This window comes from Mobula birostris, chromosome 16 (assembly GCF_030028105.1).
Source record: "Mobula birostris isolate sMobBir1 chromosome 16, sMobBir1.hap1, whole genome shotgun sequence".
Classification (NCBI taxonomy): Eukaryota; Metazoa; Chordata; class Chondrichthyes; order Myliobatiformes; family Myliobatidae; genus Mobula; species Mobula birostris.
In genome coordinates this window covers 78877149-78903124 of record NC_092385.1, presented here as the reverse complement: position 1 = coordinate 78903124, position 25976 = coordinate 78877149, and the positions used below count along the sequence as shown (strand labels likewise).

The 25976-nt window shown below is 42.4% G+C and overlaps 1 protein-coding gene across 3 annotated transcripts in view; it reads right to left on the bottom strand.

Moving 5' to 3' along the window:
- Nucleotides 1-25976, bottom strand: part of nek4 (NIMA-related kinase 4) — a 95001-nt gene that overhangs the window by 8711 nt on the left and 60314 nt on the right. For all 3 annotated transcript variants that reach the window (XM_072280953.1, XM_072280954.1, XM_072280956.1), the window contains 3 exons: nucleotides 16959-17096; nucleotides 14861-14927; nucleotides 3708-3823 (listed from right to left, as the gene is read on the bottom strand). In XM_072280953.1, the coding sequence (XP_072137054.1) occupies nucleotides 3708-3823; nucleotides 14861-14927; nucleotides 16959-17096 (321 nt within the window). The remainder of the gene's footprint in view (nucleotides 1-3707; nucleotides 3824-14860; nucleotides 14928-16958; nucleotides 17097-25976) is intronic.

Here is a 25976-nt window from a genome sequence, read left to right as displayed (position 1 = left end):
GAAAACATTTGAAGAATGAGAATGAACTGAATTGGCTGTACACTGGCTTCACTGACGGTGGGGATCTCAGGAGGGAGCCAAGATGGATCGTTCATTTGGCACTGAGGCTGCAATTGCTTCAGTGCTACTTTGAATATTCTACATAGAACATGGAAGAGTACCGCACAGGAACAGGCCATTAACAGCCCACAATGTTGTGCCAAACCACTGATAAAGCAAATTAAAGACTTCAAACACTAATCCCTCCTACCTACACCATGTCTATATACCTCCATCTTACCTACATTCATGTGCCTGTCCAAACATCTGTTAAAAGCCTCTAGTGTATTTTCCTCTACCACCATACCAGGCAGTGCATTCCAGGCATCCACCACTCTGAGTGAAAAAAAAACTTACCCTTCACATCCCCCTTGAACCAAACCCCTCTCACTTTGAATGCATGCCATCTGGAATCAGACATTTCAATCCTGGGAAACAATTGCTCTCTGTCTCCTCTATCTATGCCTCTCATAATTTTGTAAACCTCTGTCAGATCTCTCCTCAGCCTCTGATGCTCCAGAGAACACAGCCCAAGTTTATCCAACCTCTCGTGATAGCTCATGCCCTTTAAATCAGGCAGCATCCTGGTAAGCCTCTTCTGCACCCGCTCCAAAGCCTCAATATCCTTCCTATAGCCGGTAACTAGAACCGGCAATACTCCAGATTTGGCTTAACCAGAGTTTTATAAAGTTGCAATATAACCTCCTGACTTTTGAACTCAATGCCACCACTAATAAAAGCAAACATTCCATAAGCCTTCTTAACCACCTTATTCACCTGTGTAGCCACTTTCAAGGAGCTATGAACTTGGATCCCAAGATCTCTCTGCTCAACAACACTGTTAAGGTCCTTGCTCTTAACAATGTACTGTCTCCTTGCATTTGTCCTACCGAGGTGCAACACCTCACATTAATCACCCGCAAATATACTAACCCACCCATGTACATTTTCATCCAGGTCATTTATACACACTGCAAACAGCAGAGGTCCCAGCACAGATCCCTGTGGAACTCCAGAGCTCCAGATTGAACAAGTCCCTTCAACCACTACCCTCTGTCTTCTATGTGTAAGCAAGTTCTGAATCCAAACAGATAATTTGCCATATGTCGCATGCATCTTAATCTTCTAGGTTAACCTCCCATTAGGGGCTTTGTCAAACTAAAATCTACGTAGACACATCCACTGCCGTAACCTCATCAAACTCTCTCACCACCTTGTCAAAAAACCCAATCAAGTTGGTAAGGCATGACCTGCCCCGCACAAGGCCATGCTGCCTCTCCCTAATTAGGCTATGGGCTTCCAAATGCTCATATATTCTATCCCCAAGAAATTCCTCTAGCAATTTTCTGACAATTGAGACTCCAGTACATAGTTCCCAGTATTTTCCCTTCTTCTCTTCTTAAATAGAGGTACAACATTAGCCACCTGCCAGTCCTCTGGGACCTTGCCTGTGGTTAGAAGGACACAAAGATACTTACTGGTCAAAGGCCCAGCAATCTCGTCCCTTGCCTCCTTCAATAACCGGGGGTGGGGGTGGGGGTAAATCTCATCAGTCCCCGGGGAATTATCCACCTTAATACTCATAAGGAGGCCCAACACTTCCTCCTCATTGACCTCTAAACATCCTACACTCAAGCACTAATCTTCTGATCCTCCATATCCTTTTCCTTGGTAAATACTGAAGCACTCACCAAGTACCTCACTCACATTCTCTGCCTCCAAGCAACTGTTCCCCCCTTTATCTTTGAGTGGCCCAACCCTCTCCCTAGTTATCCTTTTAACTCTTCATGTATGTATAGAATGCCTTGGGATTCACCTTAATCCTACTTGCTGAGGGCTTTTTATGGCCCCTCCTGGCTTTCCTAATTCCCTTCTCTAGTTCTTTTCCAGCTTTTTTATACTCCTTACATGCTTCTTTCGATCCTGACTTATGAAGCTTTACAAACTTTTCCTTTCTCTTCTTTACTGAGTTCATCACCTCTCTCCACATCCAAGGTTCTCTTATTTTTCCATCCCTAGCCTTCCTTCTAACAGGAACATACCTTTCCTGTACTCTGCAATTAATCTTTAAACACCTTCCACATCTCTGATGTAGACTTGCTAGAGAAAAGGTGTTCCTAATTAAAGTGTTCTTAGTTCCTGCCAAATGTCCTCGTATTTTGCCCTACTGTAATTTTAAACTCTCCCACAAGGACAATACCCATCCTTATCTATAGCTATCCTGAAAATAAACACTTATCAGACTCCCTGATCCACCACACCAGTTATTCCAATTTTGCCTTTTGGTACTTTCCCTGACATCTACCTTCTGGTCTGATCCTTCCCTTACTAACCTGGAGCTCTAGTTCCCAGCCCCCTGCAAAACTGGTTTAAACTCTCCCGAGCAGCATCAGCAAACATCCCAGCCAGAATATTGGTTCTCCTCTAATTCAAGTGCAATCTATTCCTCTTGTTCTGACGAAGGGTCTCGGCCCGAAACGTCGACGGTACCTCTTCCTAGAGATGCTGCCTGGCCTGCTGCGTTCACCAGCAACTTTGATGTGTGTTGCTTGAAATTCCAGCATCTGCAGATTTCCTCATGTTTGCCTCTTGTACAGATAACCTGTTCCCCAGAAAGGCTCTAGTGATCCAAGAACTTCAAACCCTGTCCCTTGCATCATCTCTGTAGCCACTTATTCATCTGTGCTATCATCCCTTTCCTATCTGCACTTCCTCGTGACACAGAGTAATCCCGGGATTACAACCTTGGAGGTCCTTCTCTTCAGCCTCTTTTCTAACCCTATATATTCACTGCATAGGACCTCTTCCCCTTTTCTACCCATGTCATTGGTGCCAATATGCACCCCAACCTCTGGTTGTTCCCCCCTTCCCCTTGAGAATATTCTGCAGCTGCTCTGATACATCATGGAACCTAGCACCCAGGAGGTAACATACCATCCTGTCTGTCCCCCTAAGTATTGAGTACCCTATCACTACCACACTGCCTGACTTTACTCTTCCCTGTCAAGGCTCAGAGCCGGCCACTGTGCCATTGGCCTGGTAGATGCTGCCGTGTTCTGATGGGTCAACCCACAGCAGTATCCAAAGGGGTATGCTTGTTGCTGAGGAGAATGGTCACAGGTAAACCCTGCACTGACTGCTTAATCCCCTTACCTCTCCTGGTGGTCACCCATCTACTGTACGAAGCCTGTACTCTGGGTGCGCCCAACTCTTCAAAGTCTTGTCAAAAATATCTTCAGCCTCCTGAGTTAGTCCAACTCCTTGACCTGATCAGTCAAGCACTGAAGTTGTCTGCCTTTCCTGTAAATGTAGTCATCTGACCTTGCTCTATGATGGGCTCTGCTGTTGTCAAAGTTCAGATGTTCTCAGAACCTCCTCCTTCCCTTAGTTATCCACTACTAGTCAGAAATGGATATGGCAGGATTGCAGAGCTATAATCGAATCAATTGGCTGTTAAATGTCAACTGCACACGGGAGCTGCTCTTTAGTCAGCTTCATCAGATTGGTGCTTTACATTTTGGTGTGCCTGATGCTGATCCTGGCATGACCCCATGCTTTGATAGCAATGGTAGAGTGATGAATATGCCACACCATGCAGTTAAAATATCAGCAATGTACTCTTCTGTTGCTACTGCTGCTACAATATGTTGTAATGAGCAAAACATTACCTTTCCCTGATCGATAGCTACATCAGATAAGGATCGGATAACTTTCACATTTTGGTTCTCTTCACAGGAGTTTGCTTCTAAAGCTGCACAATGTGAATTTCTTCTTGATGTGGACACTGGCGAGAATAAACACACCATTAGTATCAGTAACAGAATGTTAATCTGCAAGTGTCAGATGAGAAGGGGTGGATAACTACTACTCAGATCTTTGGAATACTTACTACCGGTAAGGTAATATGGACTATACATTTCTGAAATTTCATCTAGTCCTATGACACCCCAATTCTGGTCATTTGGCTATCCATTAATTGCTTTATCATTAACCCCATGCCTTTCAACCAAGGAAGTGATTGTGGACTTCAGGAAGTGGAAGTTGAAAGAACACACATCAGTCCTCATTGAGAGATCGGCAGTGGAATGAGTGAGCAGTTTTAAATTTCTGGGCATCAGCATCTCTGAAGGTCTATCCTGGGTCCAACATAGTGTTGAAATTACAAAGGCGGCACTATAGCAGCTATATTTCATTAGGAATGTGAGGAGACTTGGTAATGTCACCAAAGACCTTTGCAAATTTCTACAGGTCTACTGTAGAAGGCACTCTAACTGGTTGCATCACCATCTGGTATGGAGGGACCACTGCACATGATTGAGAAAAAGCTGCAGGAAGTTGTAAACTCAGCCAGCTCCATCATGGGCAATAGCCTTCCCAGCATCCATGACACCTTCAAAAGGTGACGTCTCAAAAAAAAAATGCGACATCCATCATAAGGAGCACCATCACCTAGGTCATGCCCTCTTCTCATTGCTACCATCAAGAAAGACGTACAGGACTCTGAACACACACACTCAATGTTTCAGAAACAGCTTCTTTCCCTCTGCCATCAAATTTCTGAATGGACATAAACATCACCTCACCTATTTTCAGCAGTATGCCAGATGTTCAAGAGTGTCAAGGCGTAGAAGTGAGTGAAATGGCATTACTAGGGAAAAGGTGCTTGAAAAACTGAAAGGTCTGAAGTTAGATGAGTCACCTGTACCAAATGGTCTACACTCTAGGGTTCTGAAAGAGGTGGCTGAAGAGATTGTGGAGGCATTAGTAATCATCTTTCAAGAATCAAGTAAAGAGGCATGGGATCCAAGGGGACATTGCTTTGTGGATACAGAATTGGCTTGCCCACAGAAGGCAAAGAGTGGTTGTAGGTGGGTCATATTCTGCATGGAGGTCGGTGACCAGTGGTGTGCTTCAGGGATCTGTTCTGGGACCCCTTCTCTTCATGATTTTTATAAGTGACCTGGACCTGGAAGTGGAGGGATGGGTTAGTAAATTTGCTGATGATACAAAGGTTGGGAGTGTTGTGGATAGTGTGGAGGGCTGTAGAGGTTACTGCGAGACATTGATAAGATGCAAAACTGGGCTGAGAAGTGGCAGATGGAGTTCAACCCAGATAAGTGTGAGGTGGTTTATTTTGGTAGGTCAAATATGATGGCAGAATATCGCATTAACGGTAAGACTCTTGGCAGTGTGGAGGATCAGAGGGATCTTGGGGTTTGAGTCTATAGGACACCCAAAGCTGCTACACAAGTTGACTCTGTGGTTAAGAAGGCATATGGTGCATTAACCTTCATCAACCATGGGATTGAGTTTAAGAGCCGAGAGGTAATATCGCAGTTATATAAGACCCTGGTCAGATCCCACTTGGACTACTGTGCTCAATTCTGGTCACCTCACTACAGGAAGGACGTAGAAACCATAGAAAGGGTGAACAGGAGATTTACAAGGATTTTGCCTGGATTGGGGAGCATGCCTTATGAGAATAGGTTGCGTGAACTTGGCCTTTTCTCCTTGGAGTGATGGAGGATCAGAGGCGACCTGATAGAGGTATACAAGATAATGAGAGGCATTGATCGTGTGGATAGTCATAGAGGCTTTTTCCCTGGGTAGAAATGGCTAGCACGAGAGGGCATAGTTTTAAGGTGCTTGGAAGTAGGTACAGAGGAGATGTCAGGGGTAAGTTTTTTTTTTGTACGCAGAGTGGTGAGTGGAATGGGCTGCTGGCGGCGGTGGTGGAGGCGGAAATGATAGGGTCTTATTAGAGACTTCTGGATAGGTACATGGAGCTTAGAAAAATTGAGAGCTATGGGTAAGCCTTGGTAGTTCTAAGGCAAGGACATGTTCGGCACAGCTTTGTGGGCCGAAGGGCCTGTATTGTGCTGTAGGTTTTCTATGTTTCTAATCAATAGTTCCAAGGACTGGAAAATTGCAAATGTCATTCCACTCTTTAAGAAGGAAAACAGGAAGAAGAAAGGAAATTATAGGCCAGTTAGCCTGACTTCAGTGGTTGGAAAGATATTGGAGTCTATTTTTAAGGATGAGATTACGGGATACTTGAAGACACATAATAAAATAGGATGAAGTCAGGTTTCCTTGAGGGAAAATCTTGCCTGACAAATCTGTTGGAATTCTTTGAAGAAATAACAAGCAGGATAGACAAGGCAGTATAGGTGGATGTTGTGTACTTGAATTTTCAGAAGAGTTTTTGACAAGGTGCCACACCAGAAGCTGCTTAACAAGTTAAGAGCCCATGGTATTACAGAAAACATACAAGCATGGATAGAATATTGGCTGTTTGTCGGGGGCAAAATGTGGGAACAAAGGGAGTCTTTTATGATTGGCTACCAGTGACTAGTGGTGTTCCACAGGGGTCTGTGCTGAACCATCCAGGGGGTCAGTGTGGACATGGTGGAGGATTACAAATACCTGGGGATACAAATTGACAATAAACTGGACTGGTCAAAGAACACTGAGGCTGTCTACAAGAAGGGTCAGAGCCGTCTCTATTTCCTGAGGAGACTGAGGTCCTTTAACATCTGCCGGATGATGCTGAGGATGTTCTACGAGTCTGTGGTGGCCAGTGCTATCATGTTTGCTGTTGTGTGCTGGGACAGCAGGCTGAGGGTAGCAGACACCAACAGAATCAGCAAACTCATTCATAAGGCCAGTGATGTTGTGGGGATGGAACTGGACTCTCTGACGGTGGTGTCTGAAAAGAGGATGCTGTCTAAGTTGCATGCCATCTTGGTCAATGTCTCCCATCCACTACATAATGTACTGGGTGGGCACAGGAGTACATTCAGCCAGAGACTCATTCCACTGAGATGCAGCACAGAGCGTCATAGGAAGTCATTCCTGCCTGTGGTCATCAAACTTTACAACTCCTCCCTTGGAGGGTCAGACACCCTGAGCCGATAGGCTGGTCCTGGACATATTTCATAATTTACTGGCATAATTTACATATTATTATTTAACTATTTATGGTTCTATTACTATTAATTATTTATGGTGCAACTGTAATGAAAACCAATTTCCCCGGGATCAATAAAGTATGACTATGACTATGACTATGGCTATTATGTTAATGATTTGGATGACAGAATTGATGGCTTTGTGGCCAAGGGTAGGCAGATGATAGGACAAAATAGCAGCCAGCAAGTCGAGTATCAGTGCATTAGGGATGCAAGATCAAAAATGGGTAGTAAACACAGCACTCAAAGGGTTATATCTCAATGCATGGAGTTTAAGAAATAATGTGGATAATCTTGTACAGATTGTCAGGTATGATGCTGTGGCCATTACTGTAACATGGCGGAAGGATGGTCGTAGTTGGAAGCTGCATGTCCAAGGTTACACATTGTATCAGAGGAATAGGAAGGCAGGCAGAGGCAGTGGCATGGCTCTGCTGGTAAAGAATGGCATACAATCAGTGGAAAGATGTGACGCAGGATAGTAAGATATTGAATCCTTGTGGGTTTAGTTAAGAAACTGCAAGAGTAAAAGCAGTGGTCCCCAACCTCCGGACCGTGGACCGATTCATTGCCACGAAGCATGCAGTGGTACAGCGGTGGCCGGGACGCACCCAGCACATCTTTAAGAGAAAAGCCAAAATAAACAAGCTAATTAATTAGGTGCCGCCAGGCACGTTAAATGTCCTCCCAGATCAGAGGCGACGCAATCGGCAATCGCCTCCGATCTGGGTCAACATTTACGTGCCGGGTGGCACCTAATTAATTAGCTTGTTTATTTCAACTTTTTTCTTAAAGATGTGCTGGGTGCGTTCCGGCCACCACTGCACCGCATGCTTCACGGCAATGTATCAGTTCGCGGTTAGGAGGTTGGGGACCACTGGTTAAAAGGATCCTGATGCAGTTATATACAGGCCTCCCAGCAACGGCTGGGAGGTGGGCCACAGATTACAACAGGAAATAGAAAAGGTGTGTCAAAAGGACAATGTTATGATAGTCATGGGAGATTTTAACATGTAGGTCGATTAAAAAAATCACGTTGGTAATAGATCTCAAGAGAGTGAGTTAGTTGAATGCCTATAAAATTGCTTTTCAGAGCAGTTTGTCGTTGGGAATCAGCTGTACTACTTTAGGTGTTAAGCAATGAACCAGAGATGATTAGGGAGCTTCAGGTAAAAAAGCCCTTATCAGCCAGTGATCACAATATGATTGAGTTCAACTTGAAGTTTGATAGGGAGAAAGTAAAGTCTGATGTAGCGGATTAAAGGAGTGGTATGAGAGAGGAATTGGACAAAGTAAATTGGAAGGAGCTGCTGCAGGGATGACAGTGGAGCAGCAATGGTGTGAGTTTTCGGGAAAAATGAGGAAGGTGCAGGGCAGATGTATTCCAAAAACAAACAAATATCCAAATGGCAAAATAGTACAGCTGTGTCTGACAAGGGAAGTCAAAGATAATGAAAAAACAAAAGAGAGGGCATACAACAAAGCAAATATTAATGGGAAAACAGGGGATTGGGAAGCTTTTTAAAACCTACAGAGAGCAACCAAAAGAATTAGAAGGGAAGAGATGAAAAATGAAAGAAAGCTGACAAGCAATATTAAAGTGGATAGTAAAAGCTTTTTCAAGCATGTAAAAAAAAAATGAAAGGGAGATGAAAGTGGATTTAGGACCGTGAGAAAATGAGGCTGGAGAAATATTAAGGGTGTACAAGGAGATGGCAAATGAAATGAATGAGTGTTTTGCATCAGTCTTCACTGTGGAAAACACTAGCAGTAGGCCAGATGTTGTTGTGTGTGAGGGAAGAGAAGTGAGTACAGTTACTATAACAAGGGAGAAGGTACTCAAAAAGCTGAAAGACCCAAGGGTACATAAGTCACCCGGACTAGATGAACTGCACTCTAGGGTTCCGAAAGAGGCAGCGCTAAAGATTGTGGGAGCATTAGCAAAGATCCTTCAGAAGTCAATGGATTCTGGCATGGTGCCCAGAGGAATGGAAAACTGCAAATGTCACTCCACTCTTTAAGAAAGGAGGAAGATAGCAGAAAGGAAATTATAGATCAGTTAGCCTGACCTCAGTGGTTGGGCAGATGTTGGAGTCAATTGTTAAGGATGAGGTTATGGACTTGGTGACACAGAACAAGATAGGACAAAGTCAGCATGGTTTCCTTAAGGGAACATCTTGCCTGATGAACTTGTTGAAATTCTTTGAGGAGATTACAAGTAGGATAGATAAAGGGGATGCAGCAGATGCTGTACACTTAAGATATTCAGAAAGCCTTTGATAAGGTGCCACTCATGAGGCTGCTTATCAAGTTAAGAGCCCATGGTATTACATGAAAGTTACTAAAATGGTTAGAGCATTGGATGATTGTTAGGAGGCAATGAGTGGGAATAAAAGGTTCCTTTCCTGGTTGGCTGCCAGTGACTAGTGGTGTTCCGCAGGGGTCAGTGTTGGGACCGCTTCTTTTTATGATTTAGATCAGCCATTCTCAACGGGGGCCATATGGTCCCCTTGGGGGCCCTGACACATTTGAAGGGGGCCACTGACTGAAAACCGTGAGAAGGGGAGCCCCAAGGGTTTATGGGGGCCCTGGTAACTGAACCGATGAAATACCTAAGCAGCAGCCTTCATTGGCGTCAATAGTTTCCCTATTTGGTTGAGAGCGGATTCTGCAAGGTAGCTTCCTTGACAAAATCCAGGAACAGAACTGATATCGCAACAAGAGGTGACCTCCCACTGTCATTGTCTAATTTGGAGCACTATATCATGAAACTTGCAGAAAAGCATCAAGCTCAAGAATTGCATTAGGCCTGATAGATGTTTAATTTCATACTGTCTTTTTTAAAGTTTTGTCCAGTATGTCGGAATGTTCAAGTTTTCTTGGTGTTCAATAATAAATGATTTTCTGTCTATCTGTTCGCGTTGTATCCCTGTTTGAAAGGGGGGCCCTGGAACCTGAGAAGAGCTCCAAAGGGGGCCATGGCCAAAAAACAGTTGAGAATCACTGATTTAAATGATGGAATAGATGGCTTTGTTGCCAAGTTTGCAGATGATATTAAGATTGGTGGAGGGGCAGGGAGTGTTTAGGAAACAGGGAGGATGCAAAAGGAGACAGATTAGGAGAATGGGCAAGAAAGGGGGAAATGATATACAATGTTGGAGAATGCATGGTCATGCACTTTGGTGATAGAAATAAATGTGCAGACTATTTTCTAAATTCAAAAATCTGAGATATAAAGGGATTTGGAAGTCCTTGTGCCAAAAACCCAAAACATTAACTTGCTGGTTGAGTCGGTGGTGAGGAAGGCAAATGTACTTTTAGCATTCATTTCAAGAGGTCCAAAATACAAGAGTTGGGATGTAATACTGAGGCTCTATAAGGCACTGGTAAGACCTCACCTTGAGCATTGTGCTGGCATTGGAGAGGGTCCAGAGGCGGTTCACAAGAATGATTCCAGGAATGAAAGGGTTATCATACGAGGAACGTTTGATGGCCCTAGTTCTGTACTCAATGGAATTTAGAACGATGAGAGGGGGATCTCATTGAAATCTTTTGAAGGTTGAAAGGTCTATACAGAATAGATGTGGAAAGGATATATACCATGGTGGGGAAGTCTAGGACAAGAGGGGAAGTCTAGGACAAGAGGGTATAGCCTCAGGACAGAGGGGCATCCATTTAAAACAGTGATGTAAAGAAATTTCTTTAGCTAGAAGGTGGTGAATTTGTGGAATTTGTTATCACAGGCAGTTGTGGAGGCAAGATTGTTGGGTGTATTTAAGACAGATTGATAGGTTCTTGATTGGACACAGTATCAAAGCATTTAATTGGAGTAAGGGGAAATATGAAGCTATCAGGTAGGAACTTGGAAGCATAAATTGGGAACAGCTGTTCTTAGGAAAATGAACGGCAGAGATGTGGCAAATGTTCAGCGGATATTTGAGTGATATTCTGTATAGATACGTTCCAATGAGACAGGGAAAGGATGGTAGGACATGGTGTACAAAGGCTGTTGAAAATCTAGTCAAGAAGAACTGAAAACCTTATGAAAGGTTCATAAAACTAGGTAATGATAGAGATCCAGAAGATTATAAAGCTAGCAGGAAGGAGTTTAAGATTGAAATTAGGAGAGCCAGAAGAGGCTGTGAGAAGGCCTTGGCAAGCAGGATTAAGGAAAACCCCAAGGCATTCTACAAGTATGTGAAGAGCAAGAGGATAAGATGAGAGAGAATAGGACCAATCAAGTGTGACAGTGGAAAAGTGCATATGGAACCGGAGGAGATAGCAGAGGTACTTAATGAATACTTTGCTTCAGTATTCACTACATAAAAGGACCTTGGTGATTGCAGGGATGACTTACAGTGGACTGAAAAGGTTGAGCATATAGACATTAAGAAAGAGGATGTGTTGGAACTTTTGGAAAGCATCAAGTTGGGTAAGTCATTGGGACCGGATGAGATATACCCCAGGCTACTGTGGGAGGCGAGGGAGAAGATTGCTGAGCCTCTGGCAATGATCTTTGCATCATCAATGGGGAAGGAAGAGGTTCTGGAAGATTGGAGGGTTGTGGATGTTGTCCCCTTATTCAAGAAAGGGAGTAGAGAAGCCCAGGAAATTATACACCAGTGAGTCTTAATTCAGTGGTTGGTTGGCTGATGGAGAAGATCCTGAGAGGCAGGATTTATGAACACTTGGAGAGGCATAATATGATTAAGAATAGTCAGCATAACTTTGTCAAAGGCAGATCATGCCTTATGAGCCTGATTGAATTTTTTGACGTTGTGACTAAACATATTGATGAAGGTAGAGCCGTAGATGTAGTGTATATGGATTTCAGCAAGGCATTTGATAAGGTACCCCATGCAAGGCTTATTGAGAAAGTAAGGAGGCAAGGGATCCAAGGGGACCTTGCTTTGTGAATCCAGAATTGGCTTGCCCACAGAAGGCAAACAGTGGTTGTAGATGGGTCATATTCTGCATGGAGGTCAGTGACCAGTGGTGTGTCTCAGGGACCCCTTCTCTTCCTGATTTTTATAAGTGACCTGGATGAGGAAGTGAAGGGATGGGTTAGTAAATTTGCTGATGACACAAAGTTTGGGGGTGTTGTGGATTGTGTGGAGGTCTGTCAGAGGTTACAGTGGGACATCGATAGGATGCAAAACTGGGCTGAGAAGTGGCAGATGAAATTCAACCCTGATAAATGTGAAGTGGTTCATTTTGGTAGGTCAAATATGATGACAGAATATAGCATTAATGGTAAGACTCTTGGCAGTGTGGAGGATCAAAGGAATCTTGGGGTCCGAGTCCATAGGACACTCAAAGCTGCTGCGCAGGTTGACTCTGTGGTTCAGAAGGCATTGGCCTTCAATGGCGGTGGGATTGAATTTAAGAGCCGAGAAGTAACGTTGCAGCTATATAGGACTCTGGTCAAACCCCACATGTGCTCATTTCTGGTCACCTCACTACAGGAAGGATGTGGAAACTATAGAAAGGGTGCAGAGCAGATTTACAAGGATGTTGCCTGGATTAGGGAACATGCCCTAATGAGAAAAGCTTGAACGAACTTGGCCTTTATCATTGGAGCAAAGGAGGATGAGAGATGACCTGATAGAGGTGTATAAGATAATGAGTGGCATTGATCATGTGGATAGTCAGAGGCCTTTTCCCAGGGCTGAAATGACTAACACAAGAGAGCACAGTTTTAAGGTGCTTGGAAATAGGTACAGAGGAGATGTCAGGGGTAAGTTGTTTTTTTTTAAAAAAAGCAAAAAGTAAGTGTGTGGAATGGGGTACCAGCGACGGTTGTGGAGGCAGATACGATAGCGTCTTTTGACTCCCGGATAGATACATGGAGCTTCGAAAAATATTCCACTATGGGTAACCCGAGGTAATTTCTAAAGTAAGTACATGTTCGGCCACGGGATCGCGGGCCGAAAGGCCTGTATTGTGCTGAGGGTTTTCTATGTTTCGATGTTATGGGGAGAAGCTGGGGAATGGGGTTGAGGAGGGGATAAAAGGATCAGCCATGATTGGCGGAGTAGACTCAATGGGCCAAACAGCCTAATTCCGTTCCTCTGTCTTATGGTCTTATAGTCTTATGATACGAAGATAGGTGGAAGGGCAAGCAGTGCTGAGGGAGCAGAGAAGCTACAGAAGGATAAATTAGGGGAATAGGCAAAGAAATGGCAGATGGAATATAATGAAGGGAACTGTATGATGACGCATTTTGGTAGAAGAAATAAAAGCATACCCTATTTTCTAAATGGGAGAAAATTTAAAAAATCTGAGGTGCAAAGGGACTTGGAAGTACTTGTGCAGGATCCCCTAAAGGTTAATTTGCAGGTTGAGTCGCTGGTGAGGAAGGCAAATGCAATGTTACCATTCATTTTGAGAGAACTAGGATACAAAAGCAAAGATGTAATGTTGAGGCTTTGTAAGGCACAGGTGAGTCTTCACTTGGAGTACTGTGACCAGTTTTGGGCTCCTTATCTTAGAGAGAGTGTGCTTACATTGGAGAGGATTCAAAGGAGGTTCACAAAAATGATTCTGGGATTCTGGGAAAGGTTTATCATATGAGGAGTGTTTGATGTTCTGGGCATATACTCACTGGAATTTAGAAGAGTGAGAGGAGATTTTATTGAAACCTATTGATTGTTGAAAGGCCTCGATAGAGTGGATGTGGAGAGGATGTTTCCTATGGTGGAGGAGTCTAAGACCAGAGGACATAGCTTCAGTATGATGTTCATTTTGAACAGAGATGAGGAGGAATTTCTTTAGCCAGAGTGGTGAGTATGTGGAATTAATTGCCACAGGTGGCTGTGGAGGCCAAGTCTTTGGGTATATTTAAGGAGGCGGTTGATAGATTCTTGATTATTCAGTGCATGAAGGGATAAGAGGTGCAGGCAGGAGATTGGGGCTGAGAGCGAAATGGATCAGCCATAATGAAATGGCAAAGCATACTCGATGGGGCATATGGTCGAATTCTGCTCCTATATTCTATGGTCTATTTGTTTTTTTTCTATATTCTTTGCCCTTTTTTCACTACTTTATTTAATTTTTATATATTTCTGATTGTAATTCAGAGAGGAGGAGAAGATGGCGGCATGACGCAGCACGCAGCGGCTACTCCAGTGATGAATATCTGTAATCTGTCAAGTAGGATGGCGTGCACAATCCTGATTTGATGGAGACGGATGTGAGAGCACGGAGGAACATCTGGTGAAACTTCTGAAATGCCTGCTTCGCTGCCGCTGCTACTGTGTGATCCAGAATCTCTGGAGGGGAAGGCCCTGGGTCCTCGGCTTTGCTTGTTGCTCGACGGCCAGGGCAGGGTTGAAGCGCTCGGCAGAGATGGTGCTCGGTGGTCGGTGTCGGAGGCTCGAAGTTTTCGGACGGACTCAGAGTTGGCTGTGGTCGGGTGCTCCCAGGGTGCTGCATCGGCAAGTTTGCGGCGCTGGAGGCTCATAGCAGGGAGAGTTTCTCCCTTCTACCATCTGCGTGAGATGATGGGCTATCAGGACTTTGAGACTTTTTTTTTTTTTTTTACCATGCCCATGGTCTGCTCTTTATCAAATTACAGTATTGCTTTGCACTGTTGTAACTATATGTTATAATTATGTGGTTTTTGTCAGTTTTAGCCTTGGTCTGTCCTGTGTTTCTGTGATATCATACTGGAGGAACATTGTATCATTTCTTAATGCATGCATTTTTAAATGACAATAAACGAGGTCTGAGTGTCCTCATAATCTAAATCTAATTTATTATTATGTATTGCAATGTACTGCCTCAAAACAACAAATTTCACAACATATGCCAGTGATATTAAACTTGATTCTGATTTTGATTCTGAATACCTGAATAAGGAGACTCTTCTCGAGATTGTTTCAATCTCCTTCGTTCTCTGGCAGATAATGGTCGATCCTAAGGGGTATATAAAAAAAAAAGATTTTAAATTGTATTTAAATAACTATACATTGTATACTGTTTCTACTGTTTATTATGTTACACATCTCGTGATGGGCATGATGTAATTGTCTTATGACCATGGGGTGATGTTATGTCACGTGATGGCATGTTCCAAACGATATTTAAACAAAGCCCGTCACTATGACGCAGTTCTCATTTTTACTTTTGTGCAACGTTGTTGTTGCCGGTCTGATATTTGGAGACACCACCGGTTTTGTTTGTTGCACGTTTATTTTTCCCTTACAGTCCAGTATCGGAGAATGAAGGCATTACCAGAGTTGGGTAAAGTTAATGTCCTTCAGCGTCTTGGGAATGATCGACCTTTTTGAATTTGTTCGGGAATTGTGGTTTGCACATTTGAGTTAAACCCTGCAAGGTCAGAAAGGTTTGTGCAGTGACCACCCTCCAGTCAAAAGGTCGGTTCCTTTATTTCTTTGTGATTCCTTCGGACAAGGCCTCTCTCGGCTGTGATCGGCAGATTCGTCATTACTTCGAAGGAATCGTTGTTTCGGGGAAGTCTTTCCTTAATGACTGTATAAATTAAATGGACTTTTGACTTTACCACTTTAAGTCTGTGCTTGGATGAGAACTTGTTAAGAACAGTTTATAAGTTTGACTGTTTGCTCGATATGGTTGCCTAACTGTTAACTTCCGGTTAAGTTAGTCGTTTGTTTACTTTTCGATGTTTTGAGCAGTGGTTAATAAATTTCGTGGTTTGTTTATAACTCTGTCTCAGTTTCATATCTGTTGCTGCTGGTTTATAACAATTAGTCCAATTTTAACATTAAAATTTATAAAATTTTAACAATCAAGTAAACATCAAAGTTATATAATTTATGAAACATATAGGTTTATTTCTTCCAATAGCTTTCAGAATAAAACTAGTGTTTCTCCTCTGAAAACTAGTGTTTCTCCTTCCTTTCTTAAGATTTGACAATATGAAGTGATAGAACTCAGTTAAATGTAATTCACCCCAAATTTATCTTAAGTGGAATACTTCTTTTTGACTCCAGAGACTCCTGAAGTTAAAAGTCTCACTGCAATTACCTAGGGTAGGCTAGCAATGGATAAATCCCTTGTTGTAATCTATAATACCATTCCCTCCAATTTTTTTAAATAAATAAGTAATCTATCTATTCTATGATAAGTCTGACCTAAAAAGAAATATTTTTATCCATGATAGTTCTGTATCTATCTTTCATAAGTGGTTTAAGTCTAGTTTCCTCACAGAAAATAGAAGTTTGTTTTGGTACTATGCCAGTCATCTAAAGGAGGAATGGCGAAGTTGTCTGGATACACACGAGATCAGCAGTTCCTATTTTAATTTAAACAACAGTTTAATTTTTGGACTGGTTAATTATTTTTACTTGGCTAAATCGAGCATCTGTTTACAGCCATTTTGACAGATATTATGGAAAATCGGAATCAGAATAAGGAACATGTGAAGAATAACATGTGAAGCTCCATCCTCCTTTGAGTTGGCGACTAAGACAAAAGCTCTACAAAACATTTTATCAGAGTTGTACTGTTTCTTTTCATGAACTTCGGTTATATTGTATGATGAAAAAGGCGATTGTCTCAGGGTGGTTTTCCCTGAAACAGATTAACACTGTGCTAAATTAGGTATTTCATATTAATACCTAATATGAAATAGGTATTTTAAGAGGCTCCTGGATAGGTATGTGGAGCTTAGAAAATAGAGGGCTATGGGTAACTCTAGGTAATTTCTAAGGTAAGGACATGTTCGGCACAGCATTGTGGGCTGAAGGGCCTGTATTGTGCTGTAGGTTTTCTATGTTTCTATAAATTATTATTTTAGGTATAAGAAAAATATAGCCTAGGTTATTTTGGTTTGTATATGATTCTAGTCAGAGTAAAACCTGTCTCCTGAACAACGTGCCATCATTTGTTCATGAAGAACACAGATAATTATTTTGAGGTAGGCAAATTAAATATTGTCAAATTTACTAATACTTATTCACTAACCTTTTCTGTCTTCCTCAGGAATTCATTGTTGTTCTGCCTGTACTGCTGTGAAACTGAGGGCTCAGATGAGGAACAAGGTGGTGAGAAAGGTATAGGGGTTTCTTCAGTTGTTTTTTTGACATTCTCTGAAGAGTCTTCCTAAATTGCAAACAAAATTATGCTAGTACTCAGAAGATGTAAACCAGTTTTTAACAGGGCATAATTGGAACACAGTAATGATTCAATCAAATTGTCTGTGCTCAGTTTACAAAATTCTGTAATAAAGCCCTGAATCGTGTGACATACAAGCTTACAAGCCACCAGTTTCTGCTGAAGCATCTTCCACAACCGTAACAAAAACCTTTCAAATGCTGGAGAGTTTCTAGTCTGCTATGATATGAAAAAATAAAAATTTAGAATTATTCTATTTTGAATAATTGTTCTTGTTATTTCCTGCATGTATCAAAAAGTATCTGATAGTTCTGCATTCTTTGTGTAAATCTCAAGCCTGAAATCCATTATCTGAATAATCTGTGGTGATACAAGGCATTTGTTTCTTATACACAGTTTAAGGCACTGCCCAAGGAGAGTTTAGAAGCATACAGTGGAAGGAAGGTGATTGATGAAGCAGCTGAAGATGGCTGGACCCAGTCCAGGATCCCTTCATTGGTGAGTCCAGTTTTCAAGTCCTGGCGTTTGAGAATCCATCATGGCTGCTCTGGGTGTCGATATAGAAGACTGAAGCATGATAGTCAATTGAAAGTCTGGAAATCGAAGCCCGACGGCTGAAACCCTAAATGTACGAGTCTGAGAGTACACTGGGGAGGTTGCAGGCTCATTGCCTGTGAGTCCGCTGAAGACCCTCGTGGAAGGGAGGAAAAAGCAACACACACAAAATGCTGGAGAAACTCAGCAGGTCAGGCAGCATCTATGGAAAGGAATAAACAGTCGACGTTTTGGGCTGAGACACTTCTTCAGAGGAAGAGGCATATTTTGTTATTGTTTTTCTGTTGCTTGTTTTGTTTAGTTGAGTTTCGTTCATGTTGTTCTGCTGACATGCCATGTTGGTGCCTGAATGTGTAACAACAGCTGACAACATCCTTAGGTTGTGTTAGTTGTTAACGCAAACAACAAATTACCGTGTATGTTTCAACGTTCACGTGATAAATAAGTGAATCCGAATATGAATCAATAGAATACCTGCAAAGAACAGGATTGCCAAAGGATTCAGTTGATCTTGAACTGGAAAGTGTCACATTAAAGTACATCATTCACATGAAATGGCAATTCCAACATATCAATGCCTACAGGTGTTAATGAACAAATACAAAATAATTCATTGTCTAGCAGTTTTTTCTGAGTTCTAATATATCCGCTGGTTATTTATTTATTTATACAGTGTGGAATAGGCCCTTTTGGCTCTTTGAGCCCCGCTGACCAGTAATCCCCCAATTTAATCTGAGCCTAGTCATGGGACAATTTACGATGAGCAGTTAACCTATCAACCAGTATGTCTTTGGACTGTGGGAGGAAACTGGAGGAAACCCAGGCAGTCATGGGGAGAAGATACAAACTCCTTACAGGTAGCAGGGGGAATTGAACCTGGACTGCCTGTTCTGTAAAGTGTTGCACTAACCACTATACTACCATGCCACCCCAATTCCTTATTAATCTTTTAAAACATTAATATTTCTTATTAATGTTTTTAGTACTGCATGTTTAACTAGGTTATTTTTACCAATCCATTTTGGAGAATATAGGAAGACATACCTTAGGTTAACAAAGATGTACACTGTAGAAAAATCAATAAAATAACCCAGAGTTTAGTCCGTGTGTACTTATTAGCATCTAAAGAGCAGATAATAATACAGAACATAGAACACTGCACAGTACAGCATAGTCCAGGCCCTTTGTACCATGATGTTGTGCTGACCTTTTAACCTACTCTAAAATCAATCTAACCCTTCTCTCCCACATTGCCTGCTATTTTTCTTTCATCCACATGCCTAAGACTCTCTTCAACGTTCCGAATGTATCTGCCTCTACCATAACCCCTGCAGAACATTCCACAAACCCACAACTCTCTATGTAAAGAACCTCCCTCTGACTACCCAATTTTTCTTCCAATTACTTAAAATTATGTCCTCTCATATTTCAACCCTGAGGAAAAGGCACTGGCTGTCCACTCTATCAATGCCTCCTATCATCTTACACACGACTATTGAGTCACCTCTCAACTTCCTTCGCTCCAGAGCTAGAGAAAAGCCCCAGCTCACTCAGTCTTACCTCATAAACATGCCCTTTAATCCAGACAGTAATTTTAATAAATCCCCTCAGCACGCTCTCTAAAATTTCCACATCCTTCTTATGAGGCAACCAGAACTGAACACAATACTCCAAGTGTGGTCGAACCAGAGTTTTATAGAGTTGCAACATTAACTTGCAGCTCTTGAACTTAATCTAACACACTATACCCTTTCTTAACCACCCTATCCATTTGAACAACTTTGTGGGATCTACAGATGTGGACCACAAGATTGGAGTTTCCTTCTGGCAAACGTGCAGTCTCTGGTGAATAAAATCGATAATCTCAGATCTAGGGTGCTGAATCAGAGGGACATTAGGACCACGTGTGGCCTTTCTTTCACGGAATCCTGATTAACCCCTTCCGTACCGGATGCAGCAATTCAGGATTGACTGGTTTAACACATACTGTCAGGATAGATCTACAGAGTCTCTCAAAAGCAGAGGTGGAGAAGTATGCCTCATGATCATCTCCTCTTGGTGCACAAACATATTAGTCCTGTCCCAATTCTGCTCACCAGACCTAGAACATCTTGCAATTGAGTGTCATCCATTTTCCTACCACAGGAGATTTCCGTGATCATTTCGGTAGCAGTATACATTCCACCTTAGGCCAATGTCAAGCAGGCTTTAGATGATCTGAGCAATGGGACCAACATGCATGAAACAGCACACCTTAACGCCTTCATGTTTTGGGGGATTTTAACCAGACCAGTCTGAGAAAAAATCACTAAATAATTACCATCAACAGATCACTTACAGTACCAGAGGAAACAACACACTGGACCATTGTTACACCACCATCAAGAATGCCTACTGTGCTATTCCACTCCCTCGCTTCAGGAAGTCCGATTACCTGGCTGTACTTTTACTCCCTGAGTATGGGCAGAGACTGAAGACTGCAGCACCAGTAGCGAGGACCAAGAAGGTTTGGACAAGGGAAGCACAGGAGCGCCTACAGGATTGCTTTGAATTGGTGGACTGGACTCTATTCAGGGATTCGTCCTCTAATCTGGATGAGTATGCTGTAGTTGTTACCGACTTCATTAAAACCTGTGCGGATTAGTGTGTGCCTACAAATACTTACTGTGCATTCCCAAACCAAAAGCTATGCATGAACAATGAGGTACGTTGTCCACTGAAGGATAGATCTGTGGCATTCAAGTCTGGTGACCCAGGTTTGTACCAGAAAACCAGGTATGACTTGCGAACGGCTATTTCAAGGGCGAAAAGACAATTTTAAACGAGGTTGGAGGCAACATCAGATGCATGCCAACTCTGGCAAGGTTTGCAAGATATCACCTAGCAGCATGAATGGCAGCGATGCTTCACAATCAGGTGAACTCAACGCCTTCTATGCCTGTTTTGAAAGGGAGAATATAACTGCAGCTGTCAAGATCCCTACCGCACCAGGTGACCCTGTGATTTCCGTCTCAGAAGCCGATGTTAGGCCGTCTTTAGAAAGGGTGAACCCTTGCAAGCTGGAAGGCCCTGACAGAATATCTGGTAAGGCTCTGAAGACTTGTGCCAAACAACTGGTGGGAGTATTCAAGGACATTTAAAACCTCTCAATATGGGTGGAAGTTCCCACTTGCTTAAAAAAGGCAATAATTATACCAGTGCCTAAGAAGAATAATGTGAGCTGCCTTAATGATTATCGCCCAGTAGCACTCACATCTAGATTGATGAAATGTTTTGAAAGGTTGGTCATGACTCGACTGAAATCCTGCCTCAGCAAGGACCTGGACCCAGTGCAATTTGCCTATCACCACAATAGGTCAACAGCAGACGCAATGTCAATAGCTCTTCACACTGCCTTAGACCACTTGAACAATACAAGTATCTATGTCAGGATGCTGTTTATTGACTATACTTCAGCATTTAATATCATCAATAGGGTATTAACACTGACGATCAACACTGGTGCACCTCAAGGGTGTGTGCTTAGCCCACTTCCCTACTCCTTCTATACCCATGACTGTGTGGCTAGGCATAGCTCAAATACCATCTATAAATTTGCTGATGATACAACCATTGTTGGTAGAATCTCAGGTGGTGACGAGAGGGCGTACAGGAGTGAGATTTGCCAACTAGTGGAATGGTGCCACAGCAACAACCTTGCATTTAATGTTACTTAGACGAAAGAGCTGACTGTGGACTTCAGGAAGGGTAAGATGAAGGAACACATACCAATCCTCATAGAGGGATCAGACGTGGAGAGAGTGAGCAGTTTCAAGTTCCTGGTTATCAAGATCTCTGAGGACCTAACCTGGTCCCACCATATCGATGCAGCTGAAAAGAAGGCAAGACAGCGACTATACTTTATTAGGAGTTTGAAGGGATTTGGTATGTCAACCAATACACTCAAAAACATCTATAGATGCACCATGGAGAGCATTCTGACAGGCTGCATCACTGTTTGATATTGGGGGGGGGGGGGATTACTGTACAGGACCGAAAGAAGCTGCAGAGTGTTGTAAATTTAGTTGTCTCCATCTTAGGTACTAGCTTACAAAGTACCCAGGACATCTTCAAGGAGTGGTGACTCAGAAAGGCAGCATCTATTATTAAGGACCCCCCTGCACCCAGGGCATGCCCTTTTGTCATTGTGACATCAGCTAGGAGATACAGAAGCCTGAAAGCACACACTCAGTGCTTCAGGAATAGCTTCTTCCCTTCTGCCATCCAATTCCTAAAGGGACATTGAACCCATAAGTAAAAAGAACTGAATTGAAAATACACTTGGACTAAGATGTTAACTGTCCTGTGCTATCACCAGTGGGATCATCAGTTGATCTGCCACCTGTCTTCAGGAGTTTCGGCCCGCTTATGATCAAGACTCCCTTGAGGTGGTGGGCCAGCAGTGCTAAAGCACCACCTCCCACTTGTGAGCTTAAAAACTTGGCATCTGCCTCTATCAGAGTTGTTGGTCGCTTCCATCCAACAGATTAGATTAGATTAGATTATGAGGACACTCAGTCCTCGTTTATTGGCATTTAGAAATGCATGCATTAAAAAATGATACAACGTTCCTCCAGAAAGATATCACAGAAACACAGGACAAACCAAGACTAAAACTGACAAAACTACATAATTATAACATATAGTTACAACAATGCAAAGCAATACCGTAATTTGATAAAGAGCAGACCATGGGCATGGTAAAAAAAAGTCTCAAGTCCCAATAGCCCCATCATCTCACGCAGACGGTAGAAGGGAGAAACTCTCCCTGCCATGAACTTCCAAGTGCCGCAAACTTGCCAATGCATTGGAAGCACCCGACCGCAGCCGACTCTGAGTCCGTCCGAAAACTTCGAGCCTCCAACCAGCCCTCCGACACCGAGCACCATCTCTGCCGAGTGCTTTGACCCCGCCCTGGCTGCCAAGCAACAAGCAAAGCCGAGAACTCGGGGCCTTCCCCTTCAGAGATTCTAGATCACACAGTAGCAGCGGCAGCGAAACAGGCATTTCAGAAGTTTCACCAGGTGTTCCTCCGTGCTCTCATGTCTGTCTCCATCCAATCAGGATTGTGCATGGCACCCTACTTGACAGATAGTCTGCTCTTCAGGTGTCTATGCAACTACTGAAGGGTTTGCAAAAGATGGATACACTGTCCGACTATCTGCCCCTCTGGACGTACTTGGTCCACACTCATGATGGTCCTGTCTCTGCTGCCTCAGCTACAGCCCTGCTGGTTGACTTGATCTCTCGACCTTCCACCCTCTGTCTCTGCACTCTGATCTTAATTCTGCATACTTGGGGTGACGTCATCGTTCAGAATGGCAGCTTAAATCAACGGCTCCTCTGGAAAAACGCATATTTTGCCCCGTTAATCCATCAAGTATAAGATCTTTCGAAAATATCTCAATTGATAAGGGGGGCAAGAATGGGGAGAAAAAAGCATCACTGCGGAGCCTATGGAAGACAGAGGTACAGCGCGCAGCTCTCCACGTGCGCGCAGCGGCGAAGCTGACGCTGGGCCTCGTGTAGGCGAAGCGGCAAATATGATAAAGATTCTGGAAGAGATGAGGGAAGTCCAAAAAGATATAAAGCAGCAACTCAATGATATAAAGTCAGAGCTCGCCAACGTCAATCAGAAAATAGCGGTGGCAGAGACTCGAATTGAAAAGGTGAAAGATCACGTGCAAAATGTGGAACAGATACTAAGTAAGACGATAAAAATATTAAATCAACAGGAAAGTAAATTGCTTGACCAGGAGGAAAGATCGCGACAGAAAAATATCAGGATTTACAAATGTATAATGATCCCGAAGGGGCGGAGGGATTGTCAATGATGGACTTTGTAGACAAACTGCTGTGGGAAGCGCTGGAGATTCCCCAGACTATGGAGACTGAAACTGAGACGGCACATCGTTCGCTCGTCCCGTGGCCTCCCGGAGACAGACAAAGTAAACAGCACTCAATAGTACTTAAATTCCTTCGATTCAAGAGCAAGGTGGAGATTCTACAAAGGGCCTGGGGTAAGAAGAGGGTTTTTTGGAATGGGAGGTTAATATACTTCGATCATGATTACCCCCTGGCGGTCCTACAGAAACGGAAGGAGTATTCTGAAGCGAAACGAATATTAAAGCAAGAAAAGATTAAATTCCAAACCCCGTACCCTGCTAAACTGAAGGTATTTTACCAAGAAGGGATGCAACTGTACCAGACGATGGAGGAGGCAACTACAGAGGACTGTCCATCAGTGTGGTCAAACCAAGGGAAAGTCTAGCTGAGCAGTTGTCCCGAGCTGCTTGGGAAATAGTAAGAGAACTGAGAAAACAGGGGACAGGAACAGGATGAAAGAAGGATATTAGGAAGGGACTGTGAGTTCTCTGAGGGCAGCCCTCACCTCCTCCAGAAGAGCCATAAGGTTTGGCTAACTAAGTGCTGATAAACTAAACGGAAGCAAAAATAGATGGTGATATACCTATCTCGAGAAATACGTGTTATAATGTGGATTTTATATTATTCAATTTTTAAAAATTCATTTATTCATTCCTTTCTTCCCCACCTAAATGAGAATATATACATGGGAGGAATACACAGGGAAATCATCTCTGTGTAATGGACATAGTTTTCTTTACTTACTTTTATAGGTACTGGAACGGGGGCCCTCAACCCACAGGTAGGAGAGGCTATCCCCCACGGTTAGACTTTTCTTCTAGCCCAACCCCAGGGTCATCTAGAGACCCCAGCCTTGGAATCACACCTTCGTTACCTTTTTTTTAATTATTCGTGTTTCTTGGCTCTTATTTGTTCAGGGAGTAGATCGATTAAGTTATATTCTGCAAATTTCAATGATATACTAACAGATAAATACACCTGACTAAGGACAAAGTAAAATTCATTTCTTTTAATGTCAATGGGCTGTTGAATCCAGTCAAGCGCAGTAAAATTCTATCAAAAATGAAAAAGAACAAGCCCAAGTAGTATATTTACAGGAAATTCACACAAGAGATAATGAGCATGGAAAATTAAAGAGAATGGGCTTCACTAATTTGTTTTTCTCCTCATATAAATCAGGACATAGAAGAGGAGTTGCTATTCTCATCTCAAGTAAGCTAAATTTTGAAAAAGTATTCGAAATGGGAGATAAGGAGGGCAGATATATTCTGGTAAGGGGGAATATAGATGGAAATCCAGTTACTTTATTGAATATATACGCACCCCCAGGAAGTGATATTAGTTTCTTCCAGAAAATTACTAATGTTATGGTAACGGAAACAGAAGGTCTCTTGATATGTGGGGGAGACGTAAATTTACAATTACAATCAAAGTTAGACTCTTCCAATAGAAAAACTTATGAAACAAAGTCCTTACATAAGGAAGTTAATGCTCTTTTTGAGGATATTGGTCTAATTGTTATATGGAGGGACCTTTTCCCCGATAGAAGGCATTACACTCATTATTCTGCCCCCCATTCCGTATATACAATAATAGACTATTTCATAACATTTGGAAAAGATACAAAATAATCACCTGTGGAATTGGGACAATAGATGTAAGTGACCATGCACCTATATATTTATCTGTTGATTTTGACCTACAACCAAAGAATACTATTTGGAAACTAAATTCAAGTCTACTTAATGATCCCTATTTTAAGGAACAAATTAAAAAAGAAATTGGTCTTTACTTAGAATTCAATGATAATGGAGAGGTTTCACCTCCCATTCTATGGGATACTCTGAAGGCTGTCTTAAGAGGGAAAATTATAGCGATATCTTCATATAAGAAAAAAATAAGGAATAGAACATTAGAGGAATTACAAAATACGCTGAAGGAACTTGGAAAAAAAAACACAAATTGAGTTTGGCACAGGATACACTAGAGGAAATTTTAAAAATTAGGAATGAAATTAATAGTTTGGCTACACAAGAAATTAGAAAAAATTTAATGTTTCTGAAACAGACACAATGAAAGTGGATCTAGAACTATGAAAATACTGGCATGGAAACTGAAAAAAAAGATAGCAGAAAATACAATTCATAGAATAAGGGATCCAAGAACAAAAGTGATAAAAAATAAGTTAACTGAAATTCAAGCAGCTTCTGAAGTGTTTTACAAAACTCTATATTCCAAAGTTCCAGGGGGAAGCATAACCCAAATTGACACCTTCCTGAATTCTTTATACAGTTACCCACTTTAAGCAAAGAACAAAATAGAATGATGACTGCTGACATAACTGAAGCTGAACTAAAAACTGCAATTAGTAGGTTTAAATTAAGCAAG